The sequence below is a fragment of the Pongo pygmaeus genome, chromosome 12, assembly GCF_028885625.2.
Source record: "Pongo pygmaeus isolate AG05252 chromosome 12, NHGRI_mPonPyg2-v2.0_pri, whole genome shotgun sequence".
NCBI lineage: Eukaryota > Metazoa > Chordata > Mammalia > Primates > Hominidae > Pongo > Pongo pygmaeus.
Window position 1 is genome coordinate 86223226 of NC_072385.2, and position 18910 is coordinate 86242135.

The 18910-nt window shown below is 37.5% G+C and overlaps 1 protein-coding gene across 6 annotated transcripts in view; it reads right to left on the reverse strand.

Moving 5' to 3' along the window:
• MSH2 (mutS homolog 2) overlaps positions 1–18910 on the reverse strand; it is a 307179-nt gene that overhangs the window by 225322 nt on the left and 62947 nt on the right. For 5 of the 6 annotated variants that reach the window (XM_054475081.2, XM_054475084.2, XM_054475083.2 and 2 more), the window contains 5 exons: positions 17647–17744; positions 13310–13555; positions 12022–12226; positions 10046–10293; positions 7603–7778 (listed from right to left, as the gene is read on the reverse strand). In XM_054475081.2, the coding sequence (XP_054331056.1) occupies positions 7603–7778; positions 10046–10293; positions 12022–12226; positions 13310–13555; positions 17647–17744 (973 nt within the window). Of the gene's footprint in view, positions 1–5244; positions 5695–7602; positions 7779–10045; positions 10294–12021; positions 12227–13309; positions 13556–17646; positions 17745–18910 lie in introns of those variants that run through there. The other variant, XM_054475082.1, reaches the window with a different exon arrangement.

Sequence of the window (18910 nt, forward strand, 5' to 3'; positions counted from 1 at the left end):
TTTGTATTTTTAGTAAAGACGGGTTTTCACCGTGTTAGCCAGGATGGTCTCGATCTCCTGACCTTGTGATCTGCCCGCCTCGGCCTCCCAAAGTGCTGGGATTATAGGCGTGAGCCACTGTGCCCAGGCAATGTTGCCAAATTGTTAATCTACATTGTGATGTTAAAGATTCAACGTGGAGTCATTTTCGTGATTGACTTAGCTGAGCCTGATGTTTAGCAATGAAACACACTGGAATTGACAATAAATATTAAATTTTAAACGTGAAAAAAATGGACAAAATGTATCTTGCTGGATGGACAAGGCATATTAAAATTGCAGGTCAGTGGTTGAATTTAAAACAGTTGCATTAATGTCTTAGATTCAATTATACTTAATTTGGCATTAACCTATCTCTATTCATAAAATTATTATTCATAATATTTTTTGGACTAATTCTGTCAACAAAATTCCAGGAAATAAACAATCGTGATAGTGATAGGTTAATTGCTAAGGTTCTGTTTACTGGTTGATTCTGAACACAAAGGAATTCACTGCTGTTGTTTTTTTTGTTAGACGTAAGAAACTGCCCACTGACAGAACTTTTTCTTGTTTCTAAATTTAACCATTTAAGTTTCTAATTCTTCTTTTCCTCTTTGAGGTGAACCCAGGGCAGCAAGCAACAGTGTGATCTTCTATTCACCAAGTCCAGACGTAAGACTAGGGCAGTCCAGTCAAGGCTGCCCAACACCTGCCATCTCCATATGGTTCACCCCACTGCTGAATTTCCCACATGGCTGGGCCAGAGACATGTATGGGCACTTTGGTTTGGACAAACCACACACCAAAGCAAATGCATACTGACATACACTGAATTTGAGCATGTTCTGAATGTTGTCTGACACCATGAAATACTGTTCTTCCAGGTAGGTCAAGGGAACGGCTGTAGCAAATGCAAGGCAAGGGCTTCCCATTGCCCTCCTTAGAGAGAACAGGAGGCACTGATAACTCCCAGCAACAAGACACTGTCTACAAGGGATTATTTCCTCTGTGATATCCTAGCACTGCACCATAGAGGTTAACTTCTGAAGCAGTATAAGAGGAAGCAGTAGCTCTATCAATCAAGATAAGTGGTGTGGGTGTGAAGACAGGGCAACATCGGGCAGAAAACTATTAAATTGGGCTTCCACTTCCAGTTTCAGTGTAAAAATACGTGTAACATTCTGAACATTTTCATCATTTTCTCCAGCCGCACCCTATCTCCTTAATCCAAACACACTGAGTCCAGAAAGACAATAATAGAGATTTCCTTTGTATATGAAAATTCTCCTTACTCATTTGTTCTTCCCCATAAGCTAATTAACATTGTTTATTTCAGACCAGGGACTGCTTTTTCCTGACTATTCTGTACACCATTTTAATCAGCAGAATGTAACTAACAAGCTTAAAGAGCCACTCAATACTGAATCAGCAGCTCATACCATATGCTTGGGTAAAAACATACTTCCCAAAAAAGCTAAATGCAGAAAGACCAAGGATAGAAGATGTATTTAATACTCAAGAAGTCTAACAGGATGTGGAATATTGAGATTTTAAGGGGGAAAAGTTATTCTTTAAATACATCTACCCTAGTCACCGGGCTAGCTTAGTCAATAGAGTATGAGACAAGACTTAAATATATCTACCCTAAAACATCTTTCTTATACCAGTTTTGCTACAACTTTTAACTCCAAAACAGTATTTTAAGGAAAAAAAAACCAAATTACAAAAACAACTTCATCTTAGTTTCTTAGTGCTAATTTTTTTAAAGATGCAAAAAATCATGTATTTTCTCAGAAACATGGTTATGTGGTCAACAGATTTCTTAACAACAGAGTTCTAAATTTTGGATAAAATTTATATATCCAGCTTTATTCTGATATTACCCAAATTCATGTTTGAGTGGGAAAGAAAAACCAAACCACATTATAAATTTAAATTTTAAGAAAAAACCTTTGACAGGTCAGAAATTAGTTTATATTTTGCTTTACATACACCATTCTAAAAGGAAGGAAACACTAATTGAAGGCCTGGTTTCACATTAGCATATTCATGTAATAAGCACAGATTAAGTTTTAAACTTCTTAAGCAGATCTATTACGTATTTTCTCATTTTCAAAAACATCTTAGAACACTGTCTCTTTTAGAGGTATGAAAACAGCCTGATAGACTACATGTTTTCTTGGAATGAAGTCTCCCCCAATTTCTTGTAGCCCTAACAACTAAAACCATGAACTGATTTCCATGTTAAACATGCTTCTGTGCAGCAATCTAAAAACACTCTTTCACAACCACAGGATGAAATATTTCATTGGAATTTAAAATTTGCTTTTTGAATTATATGAAAGCTTTTCATGTATAAGTGATTAAAACGATTTGTAAACCAATAAATATTTCTACATTTAAAATCTTCTTCTGTCAGTTTGCCTTTTTCCTAAGCTTTTGGCAGCCAGAAAAGAAAAACTGATGTAACCCACTCTAAATTAACAATGACGAAAAAGAACTTGGTAAACTGAAAGGACTCATTGGTCATACATTTGTTCTCATACCAAACTTTAACTACATTAAAAAAAAAAAAATTGCAGTTAACTATAAAGCAAGCATGTGCAAAACCACCACTCAGGTTAAAAACCAGAACTGTGGCCCTCCAGAAGCCCTAATGTGCCCCCTCCCCATCAGCACGCCATTTCCCTAAAGACAATCACTCTGATTAACACAATCACTTTTTCTTTACAGTTGCCATCCCAAAGACTGCATCCCTAAACAATACCACCTATTCTTAAACTTCACATAAATGAAAAAAAAAAAAACAAAAACTGTATCCTTTTGTATCATTTCTTTTACTAAACGTTTTAAGATTCCATCTATGTCATTTTGTGTAGCTGTAGTTCATTTTCACTGCTGAGTTGTTTCCAGTATGGAGGTATCAGGAACATTCTTGTATACATCTCGCAGCACAATGGGCAAAAGCATCTCCAGAGTATGCACCTAAGAGCAGAATTGCTGGGTCGTATGCGTCTTTTCAATTTCACCAGATAATCTTAACACCCCTACCAGTGTTATTCCACATCCTCAACAACAGCTGGAACTGCCGCACTTGAAATGCTTGTCACTATGGTGGTGGGAGGTGGCCTGGCATGGTTTTCATTTTCATTTTTCTGACTGGTGATTAAAGACCTTTTCATGTTAATGGACCACTTAGATTTCCTCTTGGGTGAAGTGTCTGAATATTTTTAAATAGCTTTATTAAAATATAATTCCTATACAATTCATCCATTTAATGTGTACAATTCAATGGTTTTTAGTATATTCACAGACATGTATAAACATCATCTATTTTAGAACTTTCATCTCACAAAGAATCACCGTATCCTTTAGCTTTCACCCCACCTACCCTCTATTCCCTGGCACCAACCCTGAACTGCTACTTTCTGTCTCTACTGCTATCTCTATTCTGAACTTTCACATGAATGAAATCATACGTGTTGACTCTTGTAACCAGTTTCTTTCATTTAGCACAATGTTTTCAAGGTTCATCTAAGCTGCAACATGTACCAGTACTTCATTCCTTTAATGACTCAGTAATACACTCCATTGTAAGGATAGACCACGTTTTGTTTATGCATTCATCTGCTGATGGACATTCGGGTTGTTTCCACCTTTTGGCTATTATGAATAATCCTGCTATAAACATTTATGTACAAGTTTGTGGGGACATATGTTTTGATTCCACTTGGATATACGTTGGAGTGGAATTGTCTGAGGAACTGCCAGACTGTTTTCCAAAGCAGCTGCACCATTTTACATTCGCACCAACAGCGCATGACAGTTTCAATTTCTCCACTCCCTTGCCAGTACTTACCATCTGACTTTTTGATTTTAACTATCATAATCAGAGTGAAGTTGTAGCTCATTGTGGTTTCGACTTGCATTTCCCTGATCTGCATCTTTTCATGTGCTTACAGTCCATTTGCATATCTTCCTTGGAAAAATATTCAAATTCTTTTTGTTAATGAGATTCTTAAGTGACCCCTTTTCTTAGTGATTTTATAGGGGTTCTTCATTCCAGGTATTAAAAAGGAGAAAAGAAATGCAATCTTGCTATATTGCCCAGGCTGGACTTGAACTGCTGAGACTTGAACTGCTGGGCTCAAGTGATCCTCCTGCCTCAGCCTCCTGAGTAGCTGGGACTACAAGCATGGGACACCATGCCCAACTCTTTGATATTTTATATGGTACCAGTATGTTCTTCCATTATGAATCATGTCTTTTCACTTGTGGTGCCTTTTAATAGAAGTTGTTAATTTCAATTAGCTAAATAAGTCAAACTTTATGGATGGTGTTTTTCTGTGACTTAAATTCTTCCCAAAGCCAAGGACATAAAAATATTTTCCTATGTTATCTTCCGAAGAACTATAAAACATTAAAACCTTGATAGTGTTACCTTGTACATTTGGTCTAAAAATCACTGAAGGTGATCTGTTTTGTTTTGTTTGAGACACAGTTATCACTGTATTACCCAGGATGGAGTGCAGTGGCATGATCGCAGCTCACTGGAACCTCAACCTCTCCCAGCTCAGGTGATCCTCCCACCTCAGCCTCCTGAGTAGCTGGGACTACAGGCAAGCACCACTATGCCTGGCTAATTTTTGCATTTTTTTTTTTTGTAGAGATGGGGTTTCATCATGTTGTCCAGGCTGGTCTTGATCTCCTGAGTTCAAGTGATTGCCTGCTTCGCCTCCCAAAGTGGAGGTTTTTATATATGACATGGAGTAGGGGTCCAGTTTCATTTCTTCCTATATGGATACCCCACCAGCCCACCGCATTTATTAAAAAGACTGTCCTTTTTCCCTCACGTTGCGTAGGATTAGCTGCTAATTCTTAACCGCTTCATCTCTTTATTGTAAAATAGGAGAAGTAGACTAAATCAAGGTTCTCAACCTGAAAGGTTTTGTTAAAATCCAGATTTCTAAGTCTTATCATAGACCAGGGATGGGAGAATGGCAGACGGGATGGAGGCTCACGGTAGGACTCTGGATATATAATAAGCTCCTTAGCTAATTCGTATGCAGCCAACCTGGCTCCTGCCAACAGATGGACACTCTGGGGGAGTCACTGGCAATGATCTCCATGGAGCCCTCCAGTTTAAGATATTTTACGAGGTTTCTGAGCTATTTGTTTCTTCCAAAATATTTGAAATCACACTGTGAAGAACTACAATGCATCTCAAATTCCACAAACTACATGATTTTATTTATAAAATTCAGCACATCACTTATTATTGCCTATATCAATTGCAAACAGTCCTCAGTTACAGCTCTCATTTTTCAAAATAAAAATCTTTGAAAATGTCCTCAGAGTAAAATATTACTAAATATCTTATTAAGTTGATAGCCCACGGCCATTGACAGTTAACACTATGGAAAAGGGGTTAATATAAAACAATATAAAAGTATTACAGACAATAGCTTATCAATATTACCTTCATTCCATTACTGGGATTTTTCATGTAGTAACTTTTATTCGTGAAATGATTTCATTTACAAAGCTATTATTCTTTGCTATTACTTCAGCTTTTAGCTGTTTTAACTTTATTGTGATGTTTTCTTCTGACATTTCAGTAAAGGGCATTTGTTTCACCTTGGACAGGAACTCCTGAATAATTTTTTCACCTTGCTGAAACACATGTGAATGTCCCATTAGTAATTAAATTATCTTTTCTAAAAGTCATGTTAGACAGTGACAAATTGTTTCATTTCCATCTAAACATATCACCCATTAAAAAAAATTTTTTTTTATTTTTCATATTTTTACAGACTAGGGTCTCACTATGTTGCCCAGGCTGGTCTCAAACTCCTCCCACATTAGCCCACCCAATATTTGAAGAACATATTTATTATTTATGTGTGCACTGTCTAGTTCCCAAATTCCTCCACCTTTATAATTGATAAACTTTAATCATCTGTGAAAAAAAGAATTCAAGGTTTACAAAGAATACTGGAAGGCATAAACAGTCACTGAAAAGTTAACATATACAGAAGATGCTTCATTTTTATTTTATTGCCAAGTTATTGCTGCTTCAGAGAGCATGAATATTACTTGCTATGTGACTCTTGGGCAAATTCCTTAACACACATTCCTCATTCATAAAATGGGAATAATGTTACTAACCTCACAGGGCTCAAAATATATTACAATTAATGTTATCAAAAGTACACAACTTCTATTCTAATTGGAAACAAGGGATTACATAAAAGAGTCTGCCTAATCCTGGATCACTGAAAGCTATGATTTCAACACATTAAAGTGCAAATACAAAGACCACTTCATATTTAGGATGGCAGCCTGCCATACCTAAAATTATTAACAAGTTATATTTCTCCTGCTTGTATAGGTACAACAGATAAAACTACACTTTTTAGGCTCAAAAACCATACACATCATCTATTATTATTGTAGCAACTATCTATCCTTCACATAAGAACAATGATAAGAAATTCGCAGGTAAAAGCTAAAAACATGACAAGTAAAAAGTTGTCACAATGTATATTGCAGTAAATGTTTCCAGGACCAGGCAGTGAAATAAGATTCTTTTATAATTGAAGAGAACTAGTAATCCTCTAATTTAAAAAAAAAAAAAAAAAAAAAGGGCCGGGCACAGTGGCTCACGCCTGTAATCCCAGCACTTTGGGAGGCCAAGGCAGGCAGATCACGAGGTCAGGAGATCGAGACCATCCTGGCTAACACAGTGAAACTCCATCTCTACTAAAAAATACAAAAAATTAGCCAGGCGTGATGGCAGGAGCCTGTAGTCCCAGGTGCTCGGGAGCCTGAGGCAGGAGAATGGTGTGAACCCGGGAGGCAGAGTTTGCAGTGAGCCGAGATCGCGCCCCTGCACTCTAGCCTGGGCGACAGAGCAAGACTCCGTCTAAAAAATAAATAAATAAATAAATAATAATAGTAAAAAAAAAATTAGGCATATGCTTGGGTCTTTCTGTGTGAACACCCAAATATGACCCATTACTCAAAGAAAAGGCACCATAAAATCCACTTCTCCCATGAGAACTGAAACATCCTGTCCACATATAGCTTTCTTGAATAAATATTTGTCATATGCCACTTTATTCTCTGTGTCACATTCGTTATTCTTATCTTCCCAACTAAATTCTAAACAAATAGAGGGCAGGAATTATGAATCGTGCTTTTTTATTTCTTTGTCCTTTTCTTACCTAATGTGTAATTTAATAAATGAACTTGATATATTCGTTTATGAACAAAGATATACCTAGACATCTATAGTCCATAATAACTAATTTTAGTGAAATGACTAATTTTAAACCTAGGTTAATATTCCTTTACTCCTACTTTGGTACTTGAAATCGAATCTTGATCATGCAGATGTATATACTGCAGAAATCAAAATAACACAGAGATAGATTCTTTGCCATCAAAAAAATTGATTAAAAAATAAGCACTAGAAACACAGAGGAAAACAAACAACAACAACAAAAAACCTTCATCTTAGTGTCCTGTTTATGTAATAATACAGAAGCTAAGTTAAACTATGAAAACAAACTGACAAACCTCTCTTTCCAGATAGCACTTCTTTGCTGCTGGTTCCATGATATCATATCCTTGTGATTCTCCAATGTACTGAAACTCCTCAAGTTCCAGGGCTTTCTGTTTAGCACACTCTATTACATGCTTAGGGAAATTAGCAAGCTCTGCAACATGAATCCCAAAACTTTGATCACAGACACCTATAAGAAATTTGGGGAAGTGTGAGGGGACAGCATGAGAAGAGACAGCAATTTATGTAAATGGAATTTATCCTTCTCACCTTGTCATTAGAAAACTTAATTTCAGATTACTTCAAATACATTAGCCAAATATATCATTAAAATAAAGGAATTTTAATTAAGTCTCAAATGAAAAGTGATTATGACTTGGTATACAGTGCTGTATTTTATCCTTGACAAACATAGTAGGAAAAATAAAAATAAGAGACAAAAAAGCTCAACAGATAAACCTTAAAGGCTTAGACAAATATCTTAATCTAAAGTAAAATTAATCAAGCCACTATCTTGAGGCTTTCTCATTTCTTGGGAAGAGAAGGGAGGGGAGGAGGGGGGAGGGGAAAGGGAAGGGGAAGGGAGGGGAGGAGAGGGTGAGGGGAAATGGAAGGGGAAGGGAAGGGGAAAGGGAAGGGGAAGGGAAGAGGGAAGGGAAGGGAGAAGGGAAGGGGGAAGGGGGAAGGGAAGAAGGAAGAGGAGGGAAGGGAATGGGAAAGGAAAGGGATGGGGGAAGGGAAGGGATGGGGGAAGGGAAGAGGGAGGGGAAGAGAAGGAGGAAGGGAAAGGGGAAGGGAAGGGAAGGGAAGAGGGAAGAGGGAAGAGGGAAGGGAGAAGAGGGAAGGGGGAAGGGAGAAGGGGAGAAGGGGCGAAGCGGAGAAGGGGGGAAGGGGAGAAGGGGGGAAGGGGAGAAAGGGGGAAGGGGAGAAGGGGGGAAGGGAGAAGGGGAGGGAGAAAGAAAGACGTAAAGTGTCACTAATTTGGAGTAGCTTTAATTAAATATTGATTTATTATTTGCAGGAAATAGTTAAAACTGAGTCAAGACTTTTTAAGCATTTAATCAAATGATGCTTGCAAAGTTATTATACAGCTGTTTTTGCCACAATTATTTATCAACTATAAAGAATTTTTTGGCTTTGCCATATATCTCATGCATTCTAGAACTGGATACTTTGCACAACTAAACAAAGCAAACAAAAATAAAGTAAAAGCAAATGTTTGTTAAACATCCACAGTGAAGGATGAAGTTTTTCTATCTTCACACTTCATCTGGCCTTTTAAAAAATTTTCCGAACCCATTTCTATAGCATACAAAACACAAACAATGATTTAAAAGCAAAATTTCATGCTAACTGCCAGATCTACTAAAAGTTCCTGAATTCTACAGCAATAATAATAATGACACAAATACAGTAACTCAAAAGGATTCCCAAAGAAGTATTAGTAACAAAGGATAAAGAACTAAGATTATCTCACTCATGTGCAACCAACTGATGCAGAAAAACGTGTTCGTGCAAAATCAGAGCACTATCTGAAAAAGTTATTCTGGTGACTAGTGAAATCAATCCTTATAGTATGATTTTTAAAACCGTTGAAAGCCTTATAGTATGTTAATCTCATCAATACAGGGATCTGACTAGATCCCAAGCCCACAAATGACAAACTTTCCTGAAAGGATGAAGTAACAATAGATAAGTCACTCTGCATGTGATAACTACTATTTCAAGATTTCTGGAACCCCCCAGCTTTAAATGAACCTGTTTCTATAACACATTCTTAAACACAAAATAAGCTAATTATAATGAAGATTATGTTAAACAATAACAGCTAGAACTTTGAAACTTGAAAGCATATTGTTTGTTATCCTAATTCAACAAGAAAACATACTGCTATGGGAGGTAGCAGAAAATGCCTCCATGGTGATGTTCAAGAGTACAGATAATTCTGGCCGGGCGTGGTGGCTCACACCTGTAATCCCAGCACTTTGGGAGGCCGAGAAGGGTGGATCGCCTGAGGTCAGGAGTTCAAGACCAGCCTGGCCAGCATGGTGAAACCCCGTCTCTACTAAAAATATAAAAATTAGCCAGGCGTGGTGGCAGGCGCCTGTAATCCCAGCTACTTGGGAAGCTGAGGCAGGAGAATCGCTTGAACCCAGGAGGCAGAGGTTGCAGTGAGCTGAGATCACACTCCAGCCTAGGCAACAGAACGAGATTCTGTCTCAAAAAGAGTACAGATAATTCTTTCTGTGAATGCTTTAGAATGAGTGGTCCTACTATGAGATACAGAAATATGATGTACATGTTCCTGTCCCCAGACTGTGAATTAAGGGGTAAATGGGTTCTATAAAAACATCAATAATTTATACTAACTTAGAATAAGGCAATTACTGATGATTTCAAGGGTAGTAAGTTTCCCATTACCAAGTTCTGAATTTAGAGTACTCCAATAGTACATACCTTTCTTCACCTGATAAAGCATAGTTAAGGTCTCTTCAGTGGTGAGTGCTGTGACATGTAGATTATTAACAGTTGGTATCTGATTGGCCAAGGCAGTAAGTTCATGAAAATGGGTTGCAAACATGCAAAAAGCACCAATCTTTGTTGCAATGTATTCTGATATAGCCCATGCTAACCCAAATCCATCGTAGGTAGAAGTTCCTCTTCCCAATTCATCTATGATTATTAATGAATCTTTGGTTGCAGACCTGAAGCACATAATTACATGAAATTTCCCATCACATAAAATGTGGTAACATACACATACAAAAACAAAATTAAGACAATACATTGGGAAGGATATGCCACAAATATAACAGATTAATTATCTTAATATATAAACAAAGTCAATAAAAAGCACTAAAACTTCAACAGAAAAATGGGCAAGGGCCAGGCATGATGGCTCACATCTGTAATCCCAGCATTTTGGAAGGCCAGGGTGGGAGGATCACTTGAGCCCAGACCAGCCTGAGCAACAGAGTGAGACCTTGCCTCTAAAAAAAAAAAAAAAATTAAAAACTAGCCAGGTATGGTAGCACACACCTTTGTGTGGGAAGGAAGGAAGGAAGGAAGGAAGGAAGGAAGGAAGGAAGGAAGGAAGGAAGGGAGGGAGGGAGGGAGGGAGGGAGGGAGGGAGGGAGGGAGGGAGGGGAAGAGGGAAAAAAAAAGGGCATGAACATGAACAAACAATGGATGAAAGGGAAAACAGATTTTGAATAAATATTGTTTTACATTATCAAGCACACTAGTAGTAATCAAAGGAATTCCAAATAAGGCAGCTATCATTCATTTCATGCCAATCAAATAGGCCGAGATTAAAAAAATAAATAAAACTGAATGAAGATGAGACCAGGGTGTGGTGACATGGATACTTGCATACACTTTTGGTGGTCATGTGAATTGTGTGCCTGCCACAGTCCTACCAATACCATCTATCACCATTCTTTTCTCAATTTTAACCAAATATATGTAAAGGGGTGAAACTTTTGCTAATTTTTCATGTGCTCGTGTGCTCATTGGCAATTTAATTCTTTTTCTGTGAGTTGCCAGCTAACATGTTTTGCTTATTTCTTTAATCTTTTAAGTCATGAATATTAACCTGTTGCTTAATTACTATACAAACATTTGTATTGCTTTTATAATTCTTCATAAACAACAGAACCTCAAAGAAGTTAAATCAATACATAATTTACTAGGCACCTACTATATTCAATGTTCTTTAGAAGATACTAAGAAACAAGGAGGATCATGGTGGTTCATGCCTGTAATCCCAGCACTTTGGGAAGCCAAGGCAGGAAGATCACCTGAGCCCAGGAGTTCGAGACCAGCCTGGGAAAGAGAGTGACACCCTGTCTCTCTAAAAAACTTTTAAAAAAAGAAAGAAAAAGATACCAAGAAATAGAAGGTATAGTCCCTACCTTCAAGGAAGTTCCTAAAAAGTGAAATAAAGACAAAACATTTCAGTAATGTCTAAAATAAAAATGTGGTTTAAGTTACAGGCATCTCAAAGAGGAATTCAGAGAAAAACACCCATGACCTTAGGGTCGTATGATCAGAAAAATCACTACAGAAGTAGAATTCCCATCATTAGGGACTTAAAAATTAGAAAGAAGTTGGATAAAGGGCAAGAAGGACCTTCCAGGAAGTGTGAACAGTCCAAACAAAAACATGGTAGTGTAGATTTATAAGGTGAACTCGTACCAGTAGCTTATAAATTGTCTATTAAAGAGACAATTTTAAAAATCAAAGTTTTCCGTAGCTATCATCAATCACTCTTTTAAGGCAATACAAAGTATATAAAGTCCACAGGAAAACAACTATTAAACTAAGACAAACATTCTCAGATATTTTTACATGAGAATCTGTAAATATACTTTTCCTTCTCACAGGACAGAGACATACATTTCTATCTTCAAGGGACTAGGAGATGCACTTACCTGAGGATAGAAGCAGTTTCCAACATTTCAGCCATGAACGTGGAGACTCCTTTCAATTGACTGTCACCAGCCCCTACCCGGGCCAGGATGCAGTCCACAATGGACACTTCTGCTGACTCACATGGCACAAAACACCCAATTTGGGCCATGAGTACTATCACCCCAGTTTGTCGAATATATGTTGATTTACCTCCCATATTGGGGCCTACAAAACAAATTATATCAGAAAGCAAGATTTTAAATTTCTTTCTGCTACTAATAAATGGATTGTTAGTCCTAAACTGTACACTGATGATTAATCACATAGGTTTACACTGACATAGCATATAAAAGCAGAACCACAGGCTGCCCAAAGATGTGGACAGAGTTACTGCCCATATTACCCCCAAAAGCAATGCTATTATATCTTCAGACAAACTGATACTGGGCCTTTCATCAAGAAAAGCCATGACAAATATACCTGTAATTTGACTGTGGCCTAGAAAGACCATATACACATTTTCCCATGGCTCACAGGGCTGCCTGTGGGATAATTTATTAACTTCCAGAAAAGTAGTGCAGGCCTAACTGATTAACTCAAAACCGTTACTCATTAGTAAATGAGGTTACTAGTGAATGTATCAGTATGGTCAAATCTTTTGAATCATTTAAACCCCACACAAAAACCTGAAGACGTGATCTTTCTTTTGAAAAACAGGCAATTTATTTGTTGGAGTTAGATTATATGAACAACTTGAAAATCCATTTGGGGAAAGGAAATATAATAAACTGTTTCCCAAATATATTTGCCCCAAAACTACTTCCTTTTTTGTTTTCTAGAATCTAGTTAAGATCTCTCAAACATCTCAGCTGAGACATGATACATGAGCCTATATGCAAGGCTAGTTTTTTCAAGTTTCACATGAATATAGTGCCACGTCTTAAAATAATTCCTATCCTAACCTGAGGTCCTCCCACAGCCAATTTGGTCTGACCTTCAAAGACCTCACTATTGGAGGACTGGCTCAAAGGTAAGCTTTGAGTGTGAAGGGATGTTTGTTTCTAAATGCTCTGAACCCATGGAATAAGTTTCACATGAATACACTATTCTCTCAGAAGCTTTTATCTCACCTTCTAAATCTTCCCTCTAATCCAAATGTGAATAGATTACTAACTGGTAAGAATAATATGTTCCCTTTCTAATGTTAAGAACTGGGAATTTTCTCCATCAATTTTAAATATATTTCTACTCCAAGATAAGAAAAAAAAACATGTTACCCCCACAAAGCCCAAAAACCAGGTTTTTTACCAGTAATGATGTGGAACATCTGTTTATCTTTTTCAAAGTATACGTCATTAGGAATAAATGCGATTTCATCTTGAACTTCAACACAAGCATGCCTGGATGCTTTTAATATAATTCTTCCTTGTCCTTTCTCCAAAATGGCTGGTCGTACATACGGAACTGGTGCTCCATTTGACACATGAGCAAAGCTGACAACAGCATCTAGCTGAGCTAACACATCATTGAGTGTTTGCATTGGTTCTACATAGCCTGTATAAAAATAAAAACAGAAAATGTACAAGGAATACTGAGTAAACAGATATAAGCTGTAAAAATACATTTAATCCCCCCATTTGGGAATTCAAAACGCACTTCCTAATTTATACTTTTTAAAAAAAAATTAACAAAAGTTAGCCTTAACAAAATTTGAAAGGAACCCACCTAAAACTCAACATAGGGTTACAATGTGTTGCTACATCCTTTCCCATTGTGAATAGCTATCAAAAACAGAGTACTGGCTGGGTTGAGAGACTCAAGCCTATAATCCCAGCACTTAGGGAGGCTGAGGCGGGCAGATCGCATGAGGCCGGGGGATCACATGGGGCCAGGAATTCAACACCAGCCTGGTAATATGGCGAAACCCCATCTCTACCAGAAATATAAAAATCAGCCAGGTATGGTGGTGCACGTCTGTAAACCCAGATACTTGGGAGGCTGAGGCACCAGAATTGCATGAACCCAGAAGGTGGAAGTTGCAGTAAGCTGAGATTGCGCCACAGCACTCCAGCCTGGGCAATTCTGTCTCAAAAACAAACAAACAAAAAACACACAAAAAATAAAAATAGAGTACCTTCCCTTATCAGCAAAATATAAAACTGCACAGCTGTTTATAAAGAAATGTAGTAAAGCTTTAAAAAAAAAAACTAACAGGGAGACACCTTGATAATATTAAGAGAGACAGGGTGCAGCGGTATCCAAGACATTCTCTCAATTTTAAGACACACCTTTTCCTATATTTTAAGTATCTGAGAAACCAGAATGACACCTCAAAATCATCATAAGAAACATGTAAGCAAAAAGGCAGCAAGTTGAAATGTGACCATCAAGGCCTGGTATATTGTACAAACTGACCGTAAGACAGTTAGTTTGGCTTTCTTTCCTCATCAGTATCACATGCAGAGAATGTCAGCATAAATTTAAATCTCTAATTGTCACTTAAAACATTTTCAAGATTCTACTGTTCTAGAATATTAACACTAAAAGCTATTAATAGGTACATTAAAAAAATCTCTGACACATGCTAGACAAAAAACATGAAGGAAATTAACAACGCTTAAATTTTTCTGAATAGATTTCTAAATGTTAACAGGTTGGAGGGGCTGGTGCATGACCCACATGTCATTCAGACTATCATACAGCTATCAATCATGTCAAAAGCTTCACAGAACATTCAAGATAAAAGCATTTAATTCTAGGAAAACCAAAAATTATCAGTTTAATCTAGGGGCTGGAAATGTAACTCATTTTTTATTCCCTTGTTCCCCACAACAGTGATCAAATGTTTTGAAAATAAAAATCAACTTAACAATGGCCAAGCAGACATAATTATCTTCCTCTGTTTCGATATACTTTTTTTTTTTTTGGAGACAGAGTCTTGCTCTGTCGCCCAGGCTGGAGTGCAATAGTGTGATCTTGGCTCACTGCAACCTCCGCCTCCTGGGTTCAAGTGATTCTCCTGCCTCGGCCTCCCGAGTAGCTGGGATTACAGGCACCTGCCACCACACCCAGCTAATTTTTGTACTTTTAGTAAAGACAGGGTTTCAACATGTTGGTTAGGCCAGTTTCGAACTCCTGACCTCAGGTGATCCACCCGCCTCAGCCTCCCAGAGTGCTAGGATTATAGGTGTGAGTCACTGCACCTGGCCTCAGTACACTTTTGAAATTTATTACTTTTACCTAATACGTCTTTCTAAAGAAAAAGAAAGGAAGAATTCACACTACCCTATTATACAGCAATAGAAGCCTTTAAGAATTAAACATGAGTAAAGTACTTGCTATAACTATTTTAAAACTTGTAAAATTGCTAGCATACAGACAAGAATAAGTTTATAGTAAAAAAAGAAAACTAGGCTGGGCAGGGTGGCTCATGCCTGCAATCCCAATACTTTGGGAGGCCAAGGCAGGAAGACTGCTTGAGTCTGGCCTGGGCAACAGAGCGAGACTTCATCTCCACAAAAGATAATTTAAAAAAAATTAACCAGGTGTGGTGGCACATGCCTGTAGTCCCAAGCTACTTGGGAGGCTGAGTGGGGAGAATCGCTTGAACCTAGGAGGTTGAGGCTGCAGTGAGTCATGATCGCACCACTGCACTAAAGCCTGGGCAACATGGTAAGACCCCATCTGAAAAATAAATAAATAAATAAATAAATACCAAAAGCAAACCAAAGCATCTTAATTAAGAGTCTATACTTGGCATGTCACATAACTGGCTCTTAATAGCATGACCTTTTATGACTTAATTGTATGATAGAAAATTATTAAAGTAATCCATTACACTTTTTGAGATGGGAGTCTTGCTCTGTCGCCCAGGCTGAAGTACAGTAGCATAATTATGGCTCACCACAGCCTCGACCTCCTGGGTTCAAGTGATTCTCCTGCCTCAGCCTCCTGAGTAGCTGGGACTACAGGCATGCACCACCACAGCTGGCTAAATTTTTTTGGATTTTTTTTGTAGAGTTGGGGTCCCCCTATGTTGGCTAGGCTGGTCTCAAACTTGTGGGCTCAAGCAATCCTCCCAGCTCAGCCTCCCAAAGTGCTGGGATTACAGGTGTGAACCACTATGTCTGGCCGCCATTACATTTTTAAATAAAAATAGCTCATGATATGTAATATCAGACCAAGAAGAAGTTTCATTTAAATTCAGGTTGACTTCTAATATAAAACCTTCAATTTAAATGTTAAAATCTAAAAACTTTACCCTGCTAGGTGCTTAATAAATATTATTTTTTAAGGAAGATCCACAGTTCAAATAAATGGTATTTACAGGGTTCTTTAAAATGAAATCTAGCCTAAGAAACATAATTCAGCAAAAGATTGTTATGTCACAGTTATCTGATACCAACAAGCAAAAATGTAATCTTTGCACATCAATTCCATTCATTTCAATACATAAAATGTATTAAAATAAAACCTTTTGAGTTTTATGTTTCCTTTTGATTTACTATGACAATTCATAATAGCAACACAATTTACAGAATTACTCACGCACATAACCTTTTAAAAAAATATTTATCCTTAAATAATTTAGCATGCATATCCTGAGAACAAGGACATTCTCCTAATCATAACACTACCATTTCACACAAGAAATCTGACACTAACACCATATTGTCTCATATTAAACTTTCTCAATTCACCCCAATAATGTCCTCTATAGCTATTCCCCAACTCCAACCTCTAAATTGGGATCTAATCAACTACTGTCTACTGCGTTTGGTTGCCCTGTCTCTTTAAGACCTGTTGATTTCTTTTTTGCTGCCGTGACATGGACATTTACTAAAGTTCAGGCCTTGAATGCACCACAATCTAAATTTATTTGAATTTTTACTTCTTGTTTAAAATCAGGTTAAATATTCTGGTCAAGAATACTATATAGGTGATACTGTGTCCTTCCCTTCTATATCACACCAGGAAGTACAGGTCATTTGTCCCATGATTGGTAATCTTAACTTTAATTACTTGGTTAAGGTAGTTCTTGAGTATAATTTTTAAAGGCACAATAAAGGTTACAGTCAACATACACACCATGATCGGCAAAGCCTTTCAACTTAACGCATCACCTCCTACCTTGTGCCAAACATATATTCATTCCATTCTAAGGGCAATAACACAGTGCCAGGTTGCTGTGTTCCTTTAATTACATGAAAATGATCTCAAATGGTGTCACTAGAATGAACTCAAAATCTACAAAATGACATACAGAACTCAAAAAGGCTTGCCTCATGTGTAATTAATATTTGCTTTTCAGTGGTATTTACTTCCATATAACCTAGAGCCTCATGAGCCCATAGATGACCCAATACATTAGTATGTTGTAGGCCCTAGTGTTTCCTTTCCTTGTTACAACTATAGTAAGTTTTGTGCTATTCTGTCATTTTTTGTTTCTCTGTGCAAGAGTAATTTCCAGTTATGTGTCCTACCATAACATACCATGCCTTATTTTATATAGGAAACCTAACGTATTAAATAGTCAGAATGTAATGGCTTTTGAAAATAACAAAACACACTTCAAATATCATGATTTTTTTCTATTACCAAAAGCCAGGTGACATTCAGAACATTATTAGTTCTATTAAGTTTACCTGAAGAAATATTGACAATTTCTTTAACAATGGCATCCTGGGCTTCTTCATATTCTGTTTTATTTTTGGTATACTCTTCATTTAAAGAAGTCAATTTGCTGCAAATCAAGATAACAGTTTTATTAAAAATATTAAAATGTGTACTAGAAGCAGTGTGTACTACATGAAACATATCCAAAGTATCCTATGAAATATCCAAATAATGATAATTAAAATGGAAATACAAGTGGAAAACGAACAACTCCTTAGGGACAAATGTAGTTAGAATTCAATTTATTAATGTTCTTTTACACTGTTTGGAATAGCGCAATGGCACAATTCCTGCTATAACAATTATATTCCCCTGAGTAAAACTGTGATCTGTGTCCTTTTACAAAATATTTAAATGGAATCCTTATTTAAGATTGAAGCCAGCTGGACGTGGTGGCTCATGCCTGTAATCCCAGAACTTTGGGAGGCTGAGGCGGGTGGATCACCTGAGGCTGGTGGATCACCTGAGGTTAGGAGTTCGAGACCAGCCTGACCAACATGGAGAAACCCTGTCTCTACTAAAAATACAAAAATTAGTCGGGCATGGTGGCACGTGCCTGTAATCCCAGCTACTCAGGAAGCTGACGCAGGAGAATCGCTTGAACCCAGGAGATGGAGGTTGTGGTGAGCTGAGAACACGCCATTGCATTCCAGCCTGGGCAACAAGACCAAAACTCCGTCTCAGAGAAAGAAAAAAAAAAAGATTGAAGCTATTACCCCTTTTAAAACACAAACACAGGCAGGGTGCCTGTAATCCAGCACTTTGGGAGGCCGAGGCAGGTGGATCACCTGAGGTCGGGAGTTCAAGACCAGCCTGACCAACATGGAGAAAACCCGTCTCTACTAGAAATACAAAGTTAGGTGTGGTGGCACATTCCTGTAATCCCAGCTATTCGGGAGGCTGAGGCAGGAGAATCACTTGAACCTGGGAGGCGGAGGTTGTGGTGAGCCGAGATAGCACCATTGCACTCCAGCCTGGGCAACAGGAGCAAAACTCTGTCAAAAAAAAAAAAAAAAAAAAGAGAGAGAGAAAGAGAAAGAAAAAAACCAAAAAAACCACAAACATATATACACACACACAGTATTTCTCATTACTGCAGTATAAATATCTTTCAATATTTATACTGCAAAAGTTTTCAAAATAAGAAAAATGGGTTTTTTTTTTTTTTGAGACGGAGTCTTGTTCTGTCACACCAGACTAGAGTGCAGTGGTGCAATCTTGGCTCACTGCAAT